At 37.6% G+C, this 24,937-nt stretch overlaps 1 protein-coding gene across 3 annotated transcripts in view; it reads left to right on the forward strand.

Moving 5' to 3' along the window:
* LOC131433073 (mucin-2-like) overlaps positions 1-24,937 on the forward strand; it is a 235,204-nt gene that overhangs the window by 189,514 nt on the left and 20,753 nt on the right. For 2 of the 3 annotated variants that reach the window (XM_058599831.1, XM_058599832.1), the window contains exon 3: positions 7,155-7,460. The exons of the other annotated variant lie outside the window; for it this stretch is intronic. In XM_058599831.1, the coding sequence (XP_058455814.1) occupies positions 7,155-7,460 (306 nt within the window). The remainder of the gene's footprint in view (positions 1-7,154; positions 7,461-24,937) is intronic. 3 annotated transcript variants of the gene reach the window in all.

Below are 24,937 nucleotides of genomic sequence, written 5' to 3' on the forward strand. Positions count from 1 at the left end.
TTACGTCGTCGAGTTCCATGATTCGTTCGATATCATTTGTGATTATGTTAAGTCTCGAATCGAAATTTTCACCGACAAATATCCTGCATTTTCATTGGGCTCGGCAATTCGAGGAATTATATTGTTACGAAAGGCCATAACGTCCTTCCAGGGAGCCAACTTTTTCTCCATTCCACTCTTCACGAAGCTAGTGATTCCTGTGGACTTGTTCTTTGTCAGACCCAATCGTGTCTTCATCATCAGACTATCTTCAATTGAAGGTTGTCTAACTTCGGGATCTGACAGTTTCTCTAAAGCTGCTTTTGCCCATGCTTCGCCACCACTTCTCAGCATTTTCAACACCCGTTTAGTAGCCAAATCGCTATTTTTATATGCAGCTGATTGTGTTGCTCGCAACAATTCTTCTAATGAATGTTCCTGTGACAACTTACGAGTATGAGTTTCTCTACTACGATTTATTACATCTTCACTAGCTGTTAAGTTTTGGTTTAAAAAGGCTAGCACATTCTCGCTGTCCCGATTTTTCAAATAAACTTCAACGAGCTCTCGATTGGAAAACATTTTGATTCAATCCAAATCCAAAGTGAGAATGACAGAAAGAATAAACGTGTGATGCAAGCGAGGGATACGAAAAGTTCAGTTTGGAATGACGTAACAAAAAACTAAAAGTAATGAAATGTAATAGAATGAAATAAAATAAATAATAAGAATTCTGTTTGGTAGTAGTTAGAAATTTTAGATAAAGAATGTAATTAAAATATGATAAATGCAATAAAAATGTAATTAATTTTGAAATCGAACATGTAATAAATTAGATCTTCGTGCCCCTTGGACGCAAGGTTCATCAAATGTGCATATCTATGTGTGAGTGGAAGGACTTGTTATGCACGGAGAACTTTCGTTACTCAAATTGTAGGTAAAAATCACCATCGCAAAGTTCATGAACCTAAAATTAGGTAATTTTCTCTTCTTACAATCAAGTCAAGTATATATTATTCTATTCGATTCTCCAGACATATTTCTATAAGATTAGCTGTCTATAATGAACATTCGATTAGGTTCCTTTAAGATTTGAGGGTGTATCGAGATCTCACGAAATGGAGGATTTGGGGTAAAATAGCTACCAAAATGTTTCGTGCGGCCAGTGTAGGTTCTTTCATTCGATTCTCCAGACTTTTTTTTACATAATAAAAGAAAGTTTTTGTATGCTTTCAACGTGGTTCGCTTAGAACTTAAGGGTGATTTAGATGAAAATTTCACATATTGGAGGAATTGGGATAAAATAGCCACCAATACGTTTCGTGCGGCCAGTATAAGTTCTGGCATTCAATTCTACAGACTTTTTTCATAAGATAAGCGTGATTTAGTAAACTTCCAATAAGTTTTACCGATATTTAAGAACGATTTACAATAAGATATCATGAAATAGAGGAATTGGGGTAAAATAGTCACCAGAACGTTTCGTGCGGCCAGTGTACACTCTTTCATTTGATTCTGTAGACATTTTTACATACAATTAAGCTATTTCAGTAGACCGCACTCGATTTCTTTTCAAGTTACAGAACAAATACTACAGAGAACCCTAAAACTGCTGGGCATTTGGGGTAAAACGAGCAGGATAGCGATTCGTGCGGCCATTAAAAACCATTCCATTGAATTTCTTGGATTTTCTTACATAAGAAAAACTCTTGTTTGTTGCCTTTTTCCATGGTTCCCGATTTCTTTGCGGGTTTCCTGGGTTTTTCTCCCACTGCACAGTGGTTCAAAAGCGCAATTTCACGCTCTTAATTGATAACTGATAGGAACGTGGTTTTTGAGGTACAGTATCTTCAGCAAAGTTACTCAGAATGATAGACGCCACCTTTTGGCAAATTTTATTTATGTGATTAATCTCCCTAAAAGTGAGATAAAAATATTATTTTAGTTCAGAGCCAACATAGGGGCTAAGTTACTTCGACAAAATTGTGCAGAAAGTAATTTCCAACGAATTTGCAGAAGATACTATTACCGTAACTTGAGTGTAATTCATGATATAATGTATTTTTTGAAAAGGGTGTCCTAGAACCAGTTTTTGTAAGAAAACACATATTTTCAATTTATATGAGTTTTTCATATTATACAAAGTTTTTCATAACTAAAAACTACACAACTTTCTCAAACATACTATGCTACTATCATTTCAGTTTAATGAAATAGAGCCATTTTTCATGTTTTTTTTAACAAAATTTCTACTTGTCTATCATCAAAAGGCGCAGATAGGGGCAGATGAGACTACTTACATATTAAACTACTTCAAAAGAGCTTTCATACCGTGGTTGAATTACTCGTCTGCGATCGTCTGCAGGCGAGATATGTTCTTTTCAAATATCCTTGTCCCTGACATTTGCAATGATAAGGTTCACTTCATGTCAGATCAGATTTCAGTATATATTCGTTACCATGGTAACTCTCACAATAAATGATTTTTATGGACATCGAAGTATACAAATAGAAAAGTTTAGTAATCACTACAGACGTTTTTTGAAAGTAAAATAAGAAGCCACGACTTTTAAAAAAGGCAATCATCATGTCGAGTTGCGTTATGTCATTTTTTGGTAAGTTTTTCTATAGAAAAGCTCTTCAGATAAGTTTCTTTCATACAGATTTCGAGAGTATTATACACGCGAGCAATACAGATCACTTACGAATCGGGATCCCATGAATTAGTTATTAGTTTCATCGGATCCCTTGGCTACAAATACTCGTGAATGGCTGTCCAAGAAGAATCTGTTGGACGATGCTAAGAGTATTTTAGCTGGTTAAGAACATTATCAGGTATCATAAATAAATACAAATAACTAAAAAATGAGATTTGATTATACTTTTCTCTACCAGAAGATGACATAACTTAATTCGATTTGATAATTGCTTTTTTTAAAAGTCGTGACAAAACAGTTACTAAACTATTCATATTTTGTGAGAAGTACCATAGTAATGAATATATACTGAAATCTGATCTGACATGAAGTGAACCTTATCATTGCAAATGTCAGGGACAAGGATATTTGAAAAGAACATATCTCGCCTGCAGACGATCGCAGACGAGTAATTCAACCACGCTATAAAAGCTCTTTTGAAGTAGTTTAATATGTAAGTAGTCTCATCTACACCTTTTTGCGCCTTTTGATGATAGACAAGTAGAAATTTTGTTAAAAAAACATGAAAAATGGCTCTATTTCATTAAACTGAAATGATAGTAGCATAGTATGTTTGAGAAAGTTGTGTAGTTTTTAGTTATGAAAAACTTTGTATAATATGAAAAACTCATATAAATTGAAAATATGTGTTTTCTTACAAAAACTGGTTCTAGGACACCCTTTTCAAAAAATACATTATATCATGAATTACACTCAAGTTACGGGAATAGTATCTTCTGCAAATTCGTTGGAAATGACTTTCTGCACAATTTTGTCGAAGTAACTTAGCCCCTATGTTGGCTCTGAACTAAAATAATATTTTTATCTCACTTTTAGGGAGATTAATCACATAAATAAAATTTGCCAAAAGATGGCGTCTATCATTCTGAGTAACTTTGCTGAAGATACTGTACCTCAAAAGCCACGTTCCTATCAGTTATCAATTAAGAGCGTGGAATTGCGCTTTTGAACCACTGTGAACTGTGCAATGTGGCAGCGAGACTTATGAGGTGATTAAAGACTGTCCCAGAATGTATGGACGCACTTTGATTTCGCTGTAAATAATTCACAAGTGTTAGATATCTAAATTTTATTCGATATACTGATAATATTAGACTACAACAACAGAATATTATTCTCAACATTTGCTACTTAGCCATTGTAGACTAGCTGACGCACCTTTTTGCGAACGATCCTCATTAAATTCCGTACAGACTTCTTGGCGACAAGTTTTGACTTTTTTCCAATCTTTTTCGAACTTTTGAATGGTTTCGGCTCCCGGCACATGTTTCCTAAGATGTGTCTTCGGTAATGCCCAAAATTCCTCAATTGGTCGAAGCTGTGGGCAATTTGGTGGATTATGTCTTTTGGGACAAAAGTGACATTTTTGGTAGTATACCATTCTACCGTTGATTTCGAGTAGTAGCAAGAAGCAAGATCTGGCCAGAAGACAACAGGATCCTTGTGGCTTCGAATCATGGGTAGAAGTCATTTTTGTAAACCTTCCTTGATGTATATTTCGCTGTTCATTGAAGCAGTCGTGATGAAGGGTTTCGAAATCTTACCGCAGCTACAAATTGCTTGCCAGACCAAAGCTTTCTTACCAAATTTTTCGACTTCAAACGATGTCTTGGATTAGTTTAACACTTACCCTTCTCGCACCGTATAATATTGTGGTCCCAGCTTTCGAAATCTCGGCCTGATCGATGCTTCTTGTTTCGGACTACGTTTTGGTTGTTTCTGCTTCTTATAGGTTCGAAGATTCAAACGTTTTTTAGCACGAAGAACATTTGACTTCGAAGTGCCCACACTCCTTCTTTTACTCGAACGCCTTCAGTATACGTTTATTCAACGGAGGGTAAGCAGGACTTTTTTTCGCCCCGTTTTCGGTTTATCCTCAAAGGTGTTATCCTCACCGAACTTCCTGATTGCATTTCGCACGGCTTTTTCACTTACTCCTTCCATTTTTGCTATCTTTCTTAGTGACAGTCCGCGTTCTGTGCACCATTTGTAAACAACAGAACGCAGCCATAAAAATTGCGTCCATACTTTCTGGGATAGTCTTTATTGTTACAGTTACCCTAAAAATCACTAAAAATAACATGGACTGATTATAACCTTACGAAAAATCGAAACAAAATCATCATAATTTCGATAAAAAATACTATGACCCCGGCGAATAACCTGATTACTTGTGGGTAGTCGAGCCATCATCTTACAATCAATAATTTAATGGATAATCCCATTAAATTTGAAGTAACCCGAGTAATCCTTAATGGAAGCTACATGTAATACAAGTTATAGGAAAATTTTCGCCCTCTCTATCAGGGTTCAGCCGTTGTCTTCTTGTCATTCTAGTTAATGAAGCACATAAGACTCAATTCCTCCGCTGGGAGAGGTTACGAACGGGGCTCGTCAATTCGTCATCCGGATTGGTTGGACAATCAGATCGAACCACAGATCGCGATGGCAGAAACGTCCTTGAACGGAACAACTTTTTACTACGCTTATGGGCTGAAGTGTGCTGAACCCCGTGCAATTCTGGTTCACATGCGGAGTTGCCGGAGTTTGGCGTTGATACCTTTTGTTGGGCTTGGTAGCATTTACCGACCGATCGACCGTGTATAAATTTCCAATGATATTGCAAGAACCGCCGCCTCTGTCCAAAAGGGAGGAAGCCAATGCAATGCAATGGTAAGGGGAAACTCCACATATGGAAAACCGGCATGAAATGCCACTTTTTACGGTTTTTGATTATTATTTGCTTCTCTTTGCAGGTCGGTCGTTCGGTTGGCTTGAAGCCTTTTGATCGCTTCAAGTTGTCAAAATCGTAGCGTCGTTTGCGGGGCTGCTGCTGGTTCTTTTTGAGTAGTTCACATTCCAGTTCCATACGGTAGGGGGAAGTAGAAATGTGGGCACGTGGATTTTGATGGGAATCCATTTGTAATGACAGTTCGGTCAACTTTCAAAATTAGAACTATTAGAAGCTAGTGACGGTGATGGTGTGCTCCGATTATGATTCAAGGTCGATCGTTCTTTGCGAGTGTTCAGATGGAAATAAACTGCGCTGGCACAAGATACCGGTCATTCGTATAAGGGAAGACTGGTTGAGCCTGAAAACCACTCTCAGTTCTGTACTATTTTTTTAAAGGTGCTACGCCCTGCTGCGTTGTTTCAACCGTAATGATAATTGTGAGGCACAATAAGAATGAATCCCGACAGTTCCATTTATCATAATTTACGTCCAAGTGGGCAGATTAATTGCCTATTTCTGGTACGGAATTTAATCCGCAAAGATTTGAATGACTACAATCGGAGCCGTTTCGTGGTGTTGTGTTTACCCATTCTAATGTCCAAACTGGGCCCCGGATTGATTGTTTGGACAGCACCGGTACCGTTGATCTGCGCTTGTACCGTTTGGACCAACATTGCAAATATCGGACGCACCTTCACTTTGCCTACTAATGGGAGCATTCAGTTTCGTAATCTAGATCACATTCCTGCATTGAACAGTGCCTACCACTTCTGGTACACGTTCTGGGTTCGGATCAATAAAAGTAAATGTTTTCAAGTGCCACAGGCGACCTGAACAAGCATCAGTTGCGAGTTGCGAGTTGTTGAGTTGAGGGGAGTGAATGCAAACATGTCGAAACACATGTGGGACGGGTTTTGCCGGACGCACACACGGACGGTGAGGTGGGACGGTGACGGTGAGAGAGCTTGTCGGAATCTGGAAAATGTTAAATTAAGCGGAATAATAGGGCCGTGTTCTGATGCCAGACTGTACGCAAAGTAAGCGCAACGAGCTAGGAAATGTAGGAACTGATCTTGATGCCCGATCTAGTGCACTTGAGGACGTGATATTTCAATCATTCAAGGAATGCCATTGGGGCGCACTGTAAGCTTACAAGATGCAGACAGGAGCTAAATTCCCCCCTCCTGCGTGGTGGTGTCTTCGTCTGAGTGGGTTGTGTGGATCTGATCGGGTTAAAGGATTGGTGGTTTATTATTAACAAGTATAAGACGGCTGGATGCCGACCACCATTGGTTTGATCTTCGTCAAGCACTGAAAGAGAACGATGCGTTGAGTGTTTGGCACGTCCCAGCCAGGAATGCAAAGCTTCTCGTACGAGGTGCGGAGCAGCATTTCATCATCCAATTGACTTAGGCCACGAACATTTCTCTGATCACTGTCCGTACCCGCGGCCGAAGGGGTATGCAATGAATATTAATGATACTAACGAATGCAGTGAAACAATTCCATCACAATCACGATCACTTGCTTACTCGCTTCAGCAGCCGCAAATTTATTCCAAAATGCCGTTTCATCCTTAAATAGATTGCTTTCAAATAGTTGCCCTAATATATGGACGTAGTAAATTTATGTGTGCCGTGTGTGTGTGGTTTTTAAGTTTGGGTTTTTTGTTTCCTTTTTTTCTACTAACCTTTCACCTCACCGACCGACACGGATCCCTGTAGACACCGAGAAGTCCGGATATTTTCGAAATATCACCCCGTCCGTTCTCGGCGACGCCGCAGCCCAACTCGGGCTTCCAGTACTCGCGTGGATCACTACGAAATGAGTATTTTAGCGGTGTATTACCGACCTCGAACAGGAACTTCCCCGGGGTTAGCGGTGGACATCTTGTTCCTAGCAGCAGCAGCAGCAGTGGTACCAACAGTGGCAACAGTTTTCGCCAGTCGCAGAGGAAAAGCCCATTCAGTAGCAGTGCCACCGGGACCAGTTTGACTAACGTTGAACCGTTATCGACCGAAGGACCTCAGGTGAGTAAATGTAGAACTTTTGCTTCCGTTTTTTTTATTTGACGTGTATTTTATTTACTGATTGCTCTAGTTGTAGAAACTAGTTATGTGCTGCAATGATTTTGCTTGTTGTGATATTTAGATTGCGGTGGTTATGTAAGTGTGCGTATGTGCGCTAATGGTAGTTTGTGATAGTTTATCTGATCTTAACTGTTTTGAATTGAGCTAGAGGTGTTCAGTATGGTAAGGAATTATTTAAAAAGATGACAGAATTTTTAAGACAGCTAGTATGGAAAATAGGGTTTTTTTAAGAGCTTGCTAATTTGAAATTTAAATAAAACACATGCCAAATTATAAAATGAGCATTTTTTTTATTTGGAATTAATTTCTTTGCATGTAACATTTAAATATGATTTCGGGCATATGGCAGCCATGACTATTTTTCACAAAGATCATTCTGGGCAGTGCGGTGTAATTTCATTTTCAATCGAATGATATCAGATGAAAATGAAATGTAGTATGGCCACTGACCGTCAGCAAATCGATAAAAATTCATATGACTTTTGCTGTCATTTTCAAGTGAAGCTCCCAAAATTCATCGTCAGTTGAATAATCGTACCTAGTCATTTGAAGTTTTGCTTGCTCAGTTTCAAGTGCCAAGTAGCCTAGCTGCTTCATTGTCTTCGCTGTTGGTAGTGAGCAGGTTCAAATGAATAGAATTGTAAATGGAGTAAAGTATTAAAAATGATAACTGAAGGAGAAAATTTTTAATTTATGTGTATTCTGTAATTCATTTTTTAGCAGGTGTGTTTCATCTATTATCTTGAAATAATTCGAATGTTTACGTAAACCTCATTTGAAGGTCGCTCAAGAGAACAACTGACGGTGGTTATACTGAGCATTGTTTGGAAGAGAATCGATTGAAGAACTGAATGCTGCCGGTTCGGTACGTCAGCGAACGTTGTGTGTGTCAGAGTGTGAAGTTTCAATTGAATTGAATGAAGTTTTACTGCACTGATTCTGGTGGTTCAATTTTAGACTACTTTTTCAAACATTTGAGAGCGTATTTCAGCAATGACAGGTTGATAATTGATTTCCAAAGCATCAATCGTTACTGATTTATCCACATAAACCAATGACTTCACGTATCACACGAACGCGGAGGCCAATTCACCGGCCCATTTCTCGAAATATTGTCATTTAAATGTTCTTTCAATATCCATATCTTGATATAGATTTTGTAACAAAAATTCATTGATCATCGTTCTGTATCGATTTCCATTCACGGTAACGCGTCATCCTTCCCCTTTTTTGATAAAATAGTGTTTTCTTCGATACTGGCCTGAACGACAGCAATATTTTCTTCTAAACGCACTCTTCTCATTCTTGTCGATGGCTGGGCATCCAGTAGAGTGAATGTAGACCGAAATTTGGTAATTACGTTATTTATGGTAGTCTCAGACAGACGATTATGTGCATCATAAAATTCTCGAAGTTCTTTAAAACTGTTGAACACTGATTTCGAAAATAAATTTCCATGATTTGGAAGCGTTGTTCTGGAGTTAACCTATTCATGATGATTTGCCAAACAATACTGAATAGAGAGGTAACTTTACATTGTCAAAACAACCTCCAGACAATAGAGTAATCTCTATTGAAAAAACACAAGCCTCTTAAAACAACATCCTTTATAATTTTATCGTCCGTCAGAAAAGGACCAATCCGAAAAAAAAGTGCTTTCTTCCTTCGTTTACTTCCTTTTTCGATTGTAACGTTGCTATAAAAGAAATTTCCCAAAAGCTTCCAATATTAATCGAAAGCTTATGGATTCGACTTGAAAGTTATGCGAAGTGTTGGGTGGCAAATATAAAATTAATTTTGTAATTCGCGAAAGAAAGGTAAATGCAAAGAAACTGCCATTTTCAGTTTTTCGTGGACAATCGTATTATTTGATTGAATTTGAGGATTATATCTAGGCGGAGAAAAATATCTGGTCAAAAAGAGAGCTTGTTGCGTTTTTTTAAGTTTCATTATAAAAATGGCAATGTCATGATTTTAGCTAATGGAGAGCTTCTTGTTTTTTTTTTCAACTCAAAGTCGAATCGAGGTCATTTTTTGATTCCCTCGACTGAAATGAAGCATACCGATCAGAAAAAAACTTGAGCCGAAAAAAACTAACGCGTTTTGTCGGTTACGTCTCTTATACCATCATATCTCCGGAACCAAAACTCACATATATTTGATTTTCGAACTTAATCAATGACCTACAAATAGCTTTCAAACGGGCCTAGACTTGTTAAAATCGTTTCAGCCATCTCCGAGAAATTTGCACGGTAAAAAAACAACACGTTTTGTCGGTTACGTCATTTATACCATCATATCTCCGGAACCTGAAGTCACAGCCTCTTGATCTTCGAACTTGATCAATGGCCCAACAGTAGCTTTCAAACGAGCTTAAGTTTGTTAAAATCGGTTCAGCCATCTCTGAGAAAATTGAACGGTAAAAATATTTTAGAAAAGTGCACACACACACACACGGAGGCGAACGGTACATAACACTATGGGTCTCCGAGGCTCCGTTCGAAAGTCGGAATTTTCCAGCAATTCTAATACCTTTCTATAGAGAAAGGCAAAAAACCTTTTCTAATCCACCTAGTGGTGTAATGATGCTTTTCTCATGTTACATATATTTTCAAAAACATCACTAGAAGATTCTGTCAAGATTTTTTTTTCAACTATCTTTTGGTATAAACACCCATGATCTTTTCAATTTGTAAACAGTTATGTCAAGATAAAATAAATTTAAATGTGGCAACCCTACACGCTACACATAATTGAACAAAGCACGCTGTGTGCTAGGCGGTGGCGTTTTCTTCTTACCTACCAGCACGTATCGATGCGTACCGGTTTTGAATCATTATGTATGACAGTTTGAATGTTTTGATACTCATTGCCGTATAATTTCGGAACCGAAAGTCGGATCATGATGAAATTGCACTGTATCTTGAGGGACGCTAAGAGCTTAAATTTGAATCATGATTTGTGAAAAACGGTTTCACCGTTGCTGAAAAATCGAAGTGTGTTTCGTTTTTTGAGCTTTTCTTCACTATTACCAATGGTTTTGGAAGCGGAAACCGGGGACTAGTAGTGTATTTACCAGTAAGTTTTATAAAAATTTGCACCTCGTTTCGCCATCGCTTGTGAAAAAATACTCATGAAATAGAAAATATTTACTAATCGCACTGTAATACTGGAACCGAAAGTCGGATTATTTATGAACTATTTAAAGAATTTCAAGACCTTTTGTTTGCATTTTGGTTTGTAAAAATCGGTTCAGAAATTTAACACAATAAAATAAAACAACGAGTCAAATTTTTTAAACAACTTATTAAATACGTTGCTGTTATACCTTATACAAGTTCTATTATCTCTTAGATGCGGAATAATAACAAAACAAGCTATTACACCAAACTGAAGCATTACTTTGCTATTAAAATAATAAAATAGTATTTAAATAAGCATTGATAGCAAAATCAACTATTACTATGATATTAGTTCGCTATTGCTTTTTATTCGGGATATTTTAGGAACAGCATTAAGCATTGATCGAAGCAAATGCAAATCGGTTGGCATCAAGTCGGGCCACAACGTGAGGCCAAGCGTTGTCGTGATGAAAAAAGGACGGATTCGTTTTTGCCTTTCCCATATAGGAAGGCTATAGAATCACTGTGAAAACCGAATTTTGAATCGAGGCCCGGAGGGTCAAGTTATATGAAACATTCGACTCAGGTCGTCGCGATCAGAGAATGTTTTAGATACAAATGAAAGGATTTTCGATCCCATAGACTACTATTAAATTTTATTCGGATAGAGCATCCAAGTCGGGTGTAACTGGATAAAATGTGCAATTAAAGACGGCTAGGTAATGTCAGAGACATAACTGGATGACGTGAATATAATTAAAACTGACGTGTTTTTCCACACTTCCAAATATCGATAATCGTACGTACTATTTGATTGATTGTGTGAGTTTTGCAAACTTTCAATGCTTCATTTGCCGAAGCACACGAGAGCAAAAATTTACAGGGTTGTGTACGGGACAAGACCGATTACGTTGAAATTTAATATGCAATGTTTAAATCCATTCATAAATTCATTTCTATGGGAAATATCCACAAAAAATTTTTGTCGTTTGTTTGCTGTTTTAAACAATCGATATTATTCTGTGTGTACATAAACTGCTTCGCGAGCAACAACTCCGCCCCGAAACGGAACATGTAAATTTTTATTTACAACTTCTATCTACGGTTCTTGATATAAAATTGATTTAAAAGAGGTTTGAATATTTTTCAGTTCTTTTGTAAAATGATGCTAGGTGAAGTATTGTCATCATGCAAAGATTTTGGTATGAAATAAAAAATGAACAATATCGCTATAGGCGAAAAAACCAATTATGACAGCATTTTGATTATAAATCGAATGACTAAATTGATCGTCGTTAGTGCCTGTTTTATAATATATAAAACGTGTCGTAAGCTAACTACGCTCAATCACTGAAAACATTACGTATTTCTTCGCGTGTTTTCATACATGTGTCGGTTTTGCACGATGCGCTTTGTGCGACGATTCGTTCAATGCATCCGGTTAGAATTTGGTTCGCCTTATTTTGGCACTGAATTTTCCCTTAATGCTCGTTCATACCAAACATTTTAGAAAACTTCGCTTTTGAATTATTTGTGATTATCTCGTACTACTAAAAATTTTGTCCCAAACTGTCGAACATATTCCCGATAGTATGGAGAAAAAATTATGTTGCTGTGTTTATTACAACCAAAGATATTCACGTTATAGTTCTGCCCAGAGTGAATTTTGAAAATTCGCTCCATAGCAAAGTAAGACGTATTCACGGTCAAATTTACTCAAATTTAATGCAGATGTAATGAACAATAAAATACCGTACACCACTTGCACACCCTGAAGTCAACAAAACGCATTCAAACCAATTCACAAAAAATCGAATTAAAAAATGCCGAGCAAAAGTATGCGAAAATTGTCTAACTAGAATCTATTAGACTGTAAACCTTCACTTAACTTATTATTTGCACGATTTTCATATTTTAACATATAACGAATTCATTTAAAGCCCTTAGAAGGGCTGATTCGTAGAAATTGACGGTCGTTGTTCACTTTTCCGTGTATTTTGCTCCAATGCAAACGATCAGTAGCTGGATGATGCAATCGCTCTTGTTTGAAGCGAAACTCGCCCTGCGGACGTCCCGCAGCAAACTTGCTTCCTGTGAGGATTGATTCAAAACTGAAGTAATATGTTTTCGTTGGCAGCGTTTTTCACAAATGGCCATATACTGGAACTGGAGCTGAACTCTGGACCTTTCATCTCGATCCGTCCTCCGGTTCCGGAATCACAGGCAAAAGTATAAAAATTTCGTTTTCAAGCGCGTGTTTTCAAACATGATAAGAAAAAATCGAGTCAAACACTTGTAACTAGCCGTATAATTACAATTGGACAGGTCTGGTTAGTTGATGACCAAACACATTGGTATTGGTTATACGGAATCTACAGAAAATGAATGGTTTATATTCCCATAAGTAAGTGTAGAATTCTGTCTGGATACAACTTCCGGTTTCGAAAATAGAGGTTTAAATGTCTATGTAATTGCAACCCGTCATTTAGTGCGATAAAACAAAAAGAAACCTGTTTCAATCCACCGATTGGTGCCACCTTTTTTCTAATCTTCAATAAAAACAAAAAAGTTTTGATTGGGAATACACTAGCATAACCTTTTCAAATTTTTCATCAGTTTTGAACCAAGTTTATAGGAATTCTTCTTTTTTCCATTTTCGCTCTAAATGACGGTTTAAAATTTCAAACACATGTCACCCTGTTGCTTTGGAACCGAAAGTCAGATTCGAACAAAAGTCAAAAGCAGTATATTTTTTATAGACGTAGACCTTTTTATTTGAGCCAGTTGGTGAAAATCGACTCAGCAATGAAGAGAGTTTTTTAGTTTTCGGCCCAACCTTTCCGGTACTTCCGGAACTGGGAGTTGGAATTCGGTACTTTTAAATTGAAGAAATTTCGAGTCAAATTTTGAAAACTTTTTACGTTTTTCACATGTTACCCAAAATCACCGTATTTGGTCATACACTAACCATGTCTTCCTAATCCTAATTTGTTCGATTTTTGAGAGTCATGTATACAAACACAATCTTGAATATTAAATTTTTATACCTATAAGTCGTTAATACCGGAACCGTAAGTAGCATCCGGATGAAACTCTAAAGATTTATAGCGGTCTCTGAGTAAATCGAGTGCACTTTCTCAATTTATTTTGCACATTTCACCCGTAACTCTGGAACCGGAAGTTCGATCCGAATAAAATTCAACAGACCATTTATTTGAATATAAGTTTTGTGAAAGTCGGTCCAGCCATCTCCGTGAAAATCGAATGCACATTTTTGTTACATACACACATACATTACCACACAGTAATTTTGCGTACTTGACGAATTGAGTCGAATGGTATATGACACTCGGGGTTCCGAGCCTCAGTTTTTTTTTGTCGATTTTCACAGTGATTGCACAACCTTTCTATATGAGAAAAGCAGAAAGGTAATAATCTTTTTAAATTTGGCTCAAAGTTGTTTCAAGGTATAGGTTATTGTAGTTGCTGCTGCTTTTGTCTTTTGTTCGGATCTGACTTCCAGTTAGGGTACAATAGGGTGAAGTGCGTTCAAAATTTCAAGCTTAAAAAAAATTAAAATTAAAGGGAGGAAATGCATTGAATTGATCTTAACTTGGCTCAATATTGTTTTTAAATTGTGAATTCATAGGGGGAGAGTTGGCATCACAGAAAGAACGATGTGGTGCTCAAATGTTGCTTTCAAAAAAAGTCAATTTCAATGAGTATCAAACAACTTATAGTGAAATGATTGGTCGAATGTCCATTTATAAGCATTGTTTTTTTTTCGGGTTGAAGACGCAAAGTTGAAGACGTGCGCATGAAGCTTATATCCGTCCAGATATTTCTTGCGATCGTGCTTAGCTAGTAAGTGTAGTGATTTTCACTGTAGGCTAGAAAAGATTGCGATGCGATAAGATAGCGACAAAATGCCGCAAAGATAGCGAAACTGTCATTCGCATCGATTCAAGCCCTTCGAGAGTACAAGCCAGAAAAAAAATATTTTTTAAATTGACCGTTACAATGACTAATTTTTTATTCATTATTAAGAAAACTTCAGTCATAATGAATTCATATTGATAATGCGTATGTGCAGAGTACGGCTACAAGTTGCACGGATTTTTTAAGCGTGTGCAATTTATTTGACATAATGTACGATTCAGACGATCCGCCTCCTTCCGTCACCGGAACGTCAGCTTCCGTCAAAATTAGTTTAATACTTTCTGTACCGGAACGTTCACACGCTCCGTCCGCCAAGACGTTCCGTGACGGTGACGTTACGTGTGAATGGCTCCATAAGAATGCATGTAATCAATATTGACGGTGCCGGTGACGGAGATTGACTGTGACAAAAGAAGACGGATCGTCTGAATCGTACATAATGGTTATTTTGTGCTTAGTATGTTCCCTTTTCATTTATATTTTGTATCGACGCCTTGGTTTTCAAAACCTCGTGCTTTATTCGATTGTGCTATTTGTGTACTCTAAAAAGTTGGTCGTCTTTAACAGATATACATTTGTTGATGCTTTCGATGAACAATGAAATAACAATTGTCGTTAAAGAATTTTACCAGTTGAAAATGCAATTGACCTCAATCCAACAGCCGAATAATTTTTCTTTTGGCTCTAATGCTAGTTAATTTCAATACAACAGACAGCGAAGGGGTTAAAACAACTGTCCAATTTTCTGGCAGCGAAGCCAGGTGAAATTTTAGGCGTCTGCGTATTAGAAATGGTCCTGTGCGATCTCAATATTTAGAAGTATGACGAAAAAAACAAACGAAAACCCTACAGCAATAGCAAAAGTCATTAAAATGGACGATTGTTCATGAAAATTTCGAAAATCTGCAAAAAAGTCGACTTAATTGCAAAGTCTGCAAACAAACGAAATTGCAATTTTACATACCAATCTTCAAACCTGGCATCAGTGGTTCTGACGCTCATTATTTCGCTATCCTGCGACGATTCCGTCACATTCTATGTCCAGCAGAAAACCACTATATGTAAATTTAAAATAAAACAACGCAAACGATTGAATGCATAAATTGGTGGCGAACCTTCCGACTGTCGGCTATACGGAGTTTTAAGAGTTTCGGAAGATAGTCGTTTCATACATCGAATTCTAGTAGGAAGCACATATTAATACAAAACATAAAGAAATTTCAACGTATTGCCGGTAGCCGGCTACCCAGAGCAATGAACAAATAATATTTTTTCCGGAAATCTGCTAACAAATAATCTCTTTCAGTGATGCATGTGGGTATGAAGAGGATTCCTCCGTTTTCTAGTAGCAACATGCATCGAACTAACAATCCTTCCCTTTTCAAACAGATCTGACCTATAACGAAGTAGCAACACACGGTCTGTTTCTAATGCTAATGAAAAGGTTAAGCAAGTTTGTGCCCAAACAAACAATCATTTTATAATTGATTTAAAAATTGAGTTCTTATAATATAATAATTTTGGGATTCGTAGGGAGGAGGGATGGTTATATGCGCCTGAATGTGGTCATGGTGGTTGAGACGTCATAACGAACAAAATTAAAAATTGATCCGTAGATACACTTAGTTAAATCCGAGCGAAGTCGTTTATCAAAAAATATTTTTTTTATATCTCAAAGAAATATATTATATTTTAACCCTTTGCAATTGATAAACTATTTTCCCAGAGTTTTCTTTAGAGTAAAACATTTTCTTAATGCATTTTAAGTAGTTTAATAAAAAATGCACTCTTTGCGGGATCACATTTATACGTTAGTTAAAATGTTGATCGAAAGGCAAACATGTTCAACCCCTTAAACGCTAAATCGATGTTTTTTTGTACTGAATGTTAAAGAAAACTTATTTCCAAGACGAAAAATGTGTTTCTGGACGAATAAGTAAAAAGAACTATCAATCTTTATTGCACTAAAAAAGTTTGTGCAAAATGACGTATAGAAAATAGAACACATAATAAATGTGTTATGTGCAACGTCCACAAGTACATGAAATCGTTTCGTAGAATGCCATAACTAACTATTTATTTTACTATTCTGATAATTAAAGCAATTAAGGCAATAAATTAAATTACGATAAAATAAACCCAACTGTTCTTTTATTTATTTCTAAATATCATAAGGAAAAATATTTCCTATGAAATTATAGAAAACTTATGTACCCTTCTATGTTTTTCTGATGATATTCTCTTAATTTACACCCCCAAAAGCTAAAATATTGTCTTGTACTGACATATTTTGTCCTGCACATCTTACGGTCGTGAAAGGGTTAAACAGCCTAAAACTTTGCTCTAAAAAATGCTAAGGGTTTTGGTTGACAACATCGTCCAAAGTCTACATTTTTTATGATACGGAACATGAAAATAATTTCAATAAAATATTAAGATAATTCTGTATTTTGATGAAATGACATTAGACGAAATTACCTTTCGGCAACTTTCTAGTTACGTTTGCATGATGGTTCAAGTGGAACTGCTAGGTAGTCACAATAGTTCCATTTGAACTGTTGTAATCTGATGAGCAGAAAACAAAAAAAGAAGTCATACTTTGAATGTAATATACTTTGGAATAATATCTGGCCCACCCAGCAATCTAAACTATGTAAACACTAGACGAGATATACTTCTACCAGAACAAATATTAATTTCAGAAGTTCTAAACAACACAAAGTAAAATAAACAATTCATAAATTCAGTGCAATTATTCCATTATTAAAACATATTTGGGCATCGTCTAAACAATCACTTATGGAACAACTAACCAGCTGCTGCTTTCAATCGTACAAAATGAAGTCCAATTACTTCGACAGTCAATAGCCACCCACATCCAATCAGTTCTGCTCCAACTGAGCTTTTTTTATTTTTATTTTTTTGCTTAAAGTGGTCAGTAGCTTGAAACACCCGGCGATCGCCTTTCCAGGCTGTCTGTTTGCTCCACTTCTAGTCTGTTTTTTTGTTGTTGTTGCCCTCCTTGATGCTCGACGACAGGCGTGCGGAGATTGTGCGCGATGACGCTCACGCACCGCGGCTTGCCGGATAAACTTCTAAAGCTTATATAGACAATGACTCATTCAAACATATAATTGCACTCTAGTCAAGTCAATCAAATCGACCGAGAAGTAAATTGAGTGAGCTTTTGCCCAGTGTAGTAAAAACAACAATGATGTGTTTTCAAGATCGTCAAAGTCGTTCGATAACTGAAAGATTTGTCCCGCCTGTGAATGTGTGTGTGACCAATTTGGGTAAATGTCAAAGCAATCAATTGTAGTCACTGGAACTGGATTGAAACGAATCGATAGTTATTTAGTTAGTTCCGTAATGTCCCTCGTATTGGGCGTTGAAAGGAGCTGCACCCATCGATTTGATGGGTGATAAATATAGTATTTGCAAATGTCAGTTTTTATTGACACATTGATTTATTTGAAAGATTGTAAGCTAAGTCATCACACTCTGATTTACTATTGCAATTTGAACACAGGTTTTCCATTAGAGTTTGCAGATATCACATTAGGAGTTTTTTTTGTATTTAAACTGCCACATTATTTCTACTGTGTCGTTTGAAAAATTGATGGATCACACTTTGCTTTGCCTCGATAAATTTTAGTTCTTGCTTTTGATCTAAGCATGAATCTTCATAGTCTAGCTCTAATCGAAGTGTATAACTGAACCTATCTAGAATCTCTAACCTTTTCCAAGTTCAATAACTGAGTTTTTCTTATTCTAAGTCAATCGATACAGTAATATTTCGGATGTAGCCGCGATCAAATCTATTTTTTGATTCAATCTCTCTGTCCACATTCATTTGCACGCCTTGACCTACAAAACCAATGTCACGTATGGTCTGTTTCAAAGTACAATATTCAACAATCTGTTCAACAATGTTATGATTGAAATCAGCCATTTAGGTCAACCAACTGTAAAACTCGATCGGCCCACAGATGAATTCACCGAATCAGGCACCCGGTAGGAACTAACAAGTTTGAACCACCCACGAGCTGGTTGCTGGCAAAAACTTAAATCAATGTCAGATCGAAATATTTCCACCGGTTCCTTGACGTTTCACAACAAGTCAATCGATTGCCGATCGATTCCAAATCCAAGTTGTAGCTAACAAATCATGAACATGATGTTCTAAGGCTGCTGCTCATTAGTTGCTCGGGTTGCTGTTGAACGCCAAGGAAGTGGTGACATTATTTGTGATACTAAAATATCGATTTGTTATACATTTGTTAATGTTTCAAGTGGAAAATATATCAACAGTCTTATTCCATTTTGGTTTCGATGAAAAGGCGATGATTTTTTTCATTCGCATAATCTTCTAGACCCTTTATTATTTGGAGTCATTTTTTCTGTGCTTCTACCTTCCGCTCTGGCGTTGCGTAGTAAATGTTGTCTATTGATAAATAGTTAAAACTAGTTCAAGGTGACACACGTCTAAATAACAAAAATAAATCATTAAATAGCGATTAGGATTTGTTTTGCTCTTCAAAGTAGAGTTGAGATTACGCCTCAGTTCATCTGTGCACAGAAAAAACATGAGCATTCGTTTTGCTTTTTACATGGATTACGGATGCAAATGCAATTTTTAATTGTTCGGGTTTCGCAATTAACACGGTTTTTGTAAAAGTGTTAAAAATATGAAAGTTCAAGAAGATTGTAATAATCTAAAAGTTCAAGAAAAGGACCTGTTTATATACCAGAAAACGATTATGAGAGCTAATCTATAAAAAGCTTGAAAGGTAACAAGTAATCATTTGTTTAACAATTCACAGAAGTATTGGCTGTAGTTCAATAAAATGTTGATTCAGTTTAGGTCGTGCTTTCATTTGGACATCGGTCGTCAGGAGGAGCAGTCGTTCCTAAATATAGCAGCAACAAATTGTTAATAATCGCATTCGGTTCCTGGAACCTGGATTCTGGAACTATATTTAGGAACTGAGTTCAGTTTCGAAATTATAGTTCTAGAACCAAAGCTGCTATATGTCACTATCAACTAGCAACTTTGCACGAATAAGATGTGAAAGTTCATGTAACTGGACTGCTGGCAACCAGGCTCTACAAATCACCATATATTGAGTGTCTGAGAACTGATCTGTTAGAACTTAAATTCTCTTGATATTACACTCACCAGGACGCTCATTGATTGCCGATGCGATTGATATTACACTGAAGTCTCTTTTTACGCGGGGGATACGTACCGCGTAAAAAAAACCGCGTAACTGTGGAAATTCACGTAGAAAAAAAACCGCAAAATGGATGAAATCTATTTTTATGCCAAATTTCTTAGAAATGCATGAAACGTCCTGATCTGGTGTAATCTGAAAAAAAAATTTTTTTTTGTGAAAATCGACTTTGGGACTCGATTTGGTGTAATCTAAACATTTTTTTTAATCCAAAATTTCCTAAGTGTCAAAGAGTTCACTTAAAAAAATGTCAGAATAACACCAGATCTCGGAGTTTCATGCATTTCTAAAACAAGAAAACCGCGTAACTTCGGAAATCCACGAAACTTCGGAAATCCGTATAAAAAGAGACCGCATAAAAATACCACGTAAAAAAGACCCCAGTGTATCTTCATTTCTCCTGTTACTGCTTGATTACGATGTGACTAAATATCAGGTGTACAACTTTGCTTCTGCCGTTTTCCGATAGGTGGCTGTACCGGCTGAGGCTGGTCAAAATACATAGATGATAAAGTGAGTGTGTACAGTGCCTAACGAATTGTCATCGCCGTTTCAGTGACAGTTGTTCTTGTTTTTGTATTATTCACGCTGGAAAATGTCTGTTTATGTGTCCAATTCTCGCAATTTGTGGGAAGTTTTACTTTTCTGTTACAATTCGAAAAAATGCAGCTGAAGCGCATCGAATGCTCTCAGAAACTTACGGTGATGCTGCTCTCAGTAAAAGAACGTGTCGAGAGTGGTTTCAACGTTTTAAAAACCTGTTTTAATCCACCTAGTGGTTTAATGATGCCTTTCTCATGTATAATATTGTGGTATTCTTTCTCATGTATAGCATTGTGGGAAGTCTTGCCCCACGCGCCGTGTTCCCCAGATGTCGCCCCTTCTGACTTCCACTTATTCCGTTCGATGGCACACTGTACCTTCCTTCCGAAAGTGCCGCTTGACCATTACCCAATACCTTTCAATTGGCCGAAGATCCGGGCAGTTCGGTGGGTTGATGTCCTTTTTCCACAAATTGTACATTATTTTTTTTACAACCACTGTAGAACGGAGTTGGCGTAGTGGGCAGAAGGCAAATCCGGCCAGAATAGAGGAGGAGCCTTATGCTTTCTGTACAGTGGCAGCATTCTCTTCTTCAAACATTCTTCCTTGTACACCTTGGCGTTAATTGTGCCCTTCGTGAAGAAAATCGTCGACCGCAAATTACAGGTACAAATTTCTTGCCAGACCAACGTCTTCTGCCCAAACTTTTCCATCGCCACCGTGGAGTCAGCGTCGTCCAGGTCCTGGTACATCGATTTCGTATAATATTGCGGTCCGGGCAGCGCTCGAGAGTCTTCCTTGGCGTAGGTTTCGTCGTCGATCACGATGCATCCGTTTTTATTCTGTAGAATCCGGTTATACAGTTTTCGCGCTCTTGTTTTAGCCTGAACTTGCTGTACCAGGGACTTTTTCGGCACCTTCTGTTTCTTGTACGTTTTCAGGGAGTTCCGAACTTTGATCCGTTGAATCATCCAGATGCTGGTGTTGAACTACTTGGCCAAATCCCGCGTCGACGCCGATGGGTTTTTCCTGATGTACTCAACCACTTTCAAGTCCCGGCCGGGCTGGCTGGGACCCGTTTTCCTACCGGATCGGGGCAAATCTTTCATGGAAAGGGTCTTACCGAACTTCTCGATAATATTTTTGACACTGGTGTGGTGCACTTTCACCAGTTTTGCAATTTCATTGTACGTGACATCACTTTCTGAGCACCAAGTGTGCAGAATTTTCTTTCGCGTTTCCGGATTAATTCGACTCATCATTGAAACGATAAACCGTACTGAAACCAATCGATTGCGCAGCTGTTATTGACCGCAAAACACTCTGCCAAAAATTAAGCCATTTCAGAGTAATAACTGTTTGAATGTTGCTAATTACTTATCGATATACTTTTTAGTTGGACAACCGAAATGTTTTTTTTATTACATAGTTTAGGATTTTAATGTTAATATAAAAGCTCGATTTGCAATGTTCAGTATTGAGCCTTCGTCTGCCAATTAATTATATATATTCCATCATTTACGCTCGCTGTGCTAAAATACTTCTGCACTGTCAATATATTATGCAAACCCCGACCGAATTCAAAGAACGGCAACTCCTTAAACCAAAATTGCCTAGCACATGGTGGAAAACATTATTGACTGGCGTCACTCATTTCGATCAGGCACCAACGGAACCAAAGCTCAGGTTCGAAGTCGTGATAATCTCATAACCGTAAAACGTGATAAATAGTTCCATCGCCGAAACGGAATTGAGCGCCCGGCACCATTCCCCACGAAGTTATGTGGTCGGCAAAGTTTCGAATATGTATGCTCGCGTGATTGGGACATTTTCGCCCAATTTACGAAACTAGTCGGTAACTTAGACCATCTGCGGTCGCTAGATCACGATCAACCTTAGCCAGAATCCGGCATTCAAGAGCAAAATACCGTTTCGTGGGGTGTTTATTAGCATGCGCCTGGCCTTCAAATATTATGTTTGCGGTACCCATTCTGCTCGGTCGAATTTTTTCACATCATACATGAACATGATCCGCGTCCCTGCAAATTGCATTAGGCTCGACTACAATGCTGCGTCACGCGGCGAATAAACCGTTTGATTAGGTCGAAAACATAATACTTCAGCAATATAAATTACTCTCGATCTCCGAAAAAGGGAACCACTTACTTCCCCGCAGCCGTACATCATGGCCACCCATAATAAAAAAAACGCCCATTCAATCTGAAGTTCATGCGGTGTACTGTCAATCATGACAAAAGCTGTTTTCAAGTAACGGTCAATATGGACTAGCACCTTTCATAACACTTTGGCATGTCGGTATGTGGAGCCGGTAGGTACTGGAGCATTTTTTCGGTAATAGACACCTTCCTTCATCCTGTCAAACGAAGTACTCGATTTGCCGCACCTTCGCTTATGGTCTAGCGGTAAGAGCAGTCAGTCCATGCAGAATATACGAAAGTTACCCTATAACAATTGGTAACCCGCTCATGACAAGGTCAGTGCCACTATTCTGAAGCTAACAAAGAAATCAAATCAATCTTAGCACCCACCCACTGTGCGTGTGACATTGGCAGGGTACATTGGGTGTGTGTTTTATGGTTTTTGTGTAACGAAAGTCGCCAATAATGAATTGGAACAGATTTGTGCGATGTGATGTTTTTTTTTGTCGTACACTAATCATTAAGAACTATCAGATTCAAACCGATTGTTCAAGGTGAAAATAATTTTGAAAATATTGGTTAATAATAAGTTTGGATAGATAAAGTTAAGTTTGGTAAGTTAATAATAAGTTTGGATAGATTTCAATGATTATACATTTATTTGAAAGTTTGATTCATGAAACTTTTATGAAACATTATTTTCCCTCACGGCTGGCTTGGCATTAGCTAGTGCGAGTCACCAAATTTTTGAGCACATTTTCATTTGTTTCAGGCCTTATGTCATCAATAACAGCTTGAATTTCGTGCTTGAGATCTTTAATCGATTCTGGATGGTTGACATAACATTTAGCTTTAATCGCTCCCGAAAGAAAATAATTCAGTGGCGTCAAATCGCAGCTTCTCGGAGGCCAATTTACATCGCCATTTCTGTTGATTATTCGATTTTCAAAGATTGCCCGCAAAACATCGATGGTTTCGTTGGCTGTGTGGCACGTAGCGCCGTACTGTTGAAACTAAACATTTTTCATTAATAAACCGTTTTTTTAATATTGCATTTTTAAATTCGAAGTTTTTCTTGGAACACCCTGTATCAGTTGAATGTTAAACGAATCGAATTTCATCTCTCCACCAGTCTTCGTTTCCGGAAGTACGGGAAACAGTGGTCAAAATTGTGAAAATGTAGCTTACTTTATGGTAACAGATCGGCTGAAAAGTTCGTATCGTTTCTATGAGAGGGCGCCACTAGAATTGAATCCATACCATTTTCAGTTAGTACCAACCTTCAAAAGATACGTGTATAAATTTGACAGCTGTCTGATTATTGGTTTGTGAGATATTGCATTTTGAGTGAAGCTACTTTTGTTATTGTGAAAAAAATGTAAAAAAAGGAATTTCGTGTGTTGATGAAACACTACTTTTTGATGAAAAAAAGTGCCGCCGATACCAAAAATGGCTTGATGAGTGTTATCCAGACTCGCAGTGGACGTCCAAAAGAGGCTGTTACCGATGAAAACGTGAAAAAAATCCACAAAATGATTTTCAATGACCGTAAAGTAAAGTTGATCGAGATAGCTGACACCCTAAAGATATCAAAGGAACGTGTTGGACATATTATTCACGAATATTTGGATATGAGAAAGCTTTGTGCAAAATGGGTGCCGCGTGAGCTCACAATCGATCAAAAACAACAACGAATTGATGATTCTGAGCAGTGTTTGGAGCTGTTATATCGAAATAAAACCGATTTTTTTCGTCGATATATAACAATGGACGAAACATGGCTCCATCACTTCACTCCGGAGTCCAATCGACAGTCAGCTGAGTGGACTGCACGCGATGAACCGAACCCAAAGCGTGGAAAGACTCAACAATCGGCCGGTAAGGTTATGGCGTCTGTATTTTGGGATTCGCATGGTATAATTTTCATCGACTACCTTGAAAAGGGAAAAACCATCGACAGTGACTATTATATAGCGTTATTAGAGCGTTTGAAGGACGAAATTTAAAAAAAACGGCCTCATTTGAAGAAGAAAAAAGTTTTGTTTCATCAATACAATGCACCGTGTCACAAGTCGATGAAAACCATGCTGAAATTGAACGAATTGGGCTTCGAATTGCTCCCTCATCCACCGTATTCTCCAGATTTGGCCCCCAGTGACTTTTTCCTGTTCTCAGACCTCAAGAGAATGCTCGCTGGTAAAAAATTTAGAAACAATGAAGAGGTAATCGCTGAAACTGAGGCCTATTTTGAGGCAAAGGACAAATCGTACTACAAAAATGGTATCGAAAAGTTGGAAGATCGCTATAATCGCTGTATCGCCTCTGATGGCAATTATGTTGAATAATAAAAACGAATTTTGGCAAAAAAATGTGTGTTTCTATTAAACGATACGAACTTTTCAGCCGAACTGTTATTATGC

Source organism: Malaya genurostris, chromosome 2 (assembly GCF_030247185.1).
Source record: "Malaya genurostris strain Urasoe2022 chromosome 2, Malgen_1.1, whole genome shotgun sequence".
NCBI lineage: Eukaryota > Metazoa > Arthropoda > Insecta > Diptera > Culicidae > Malaya > Malaya genurostris.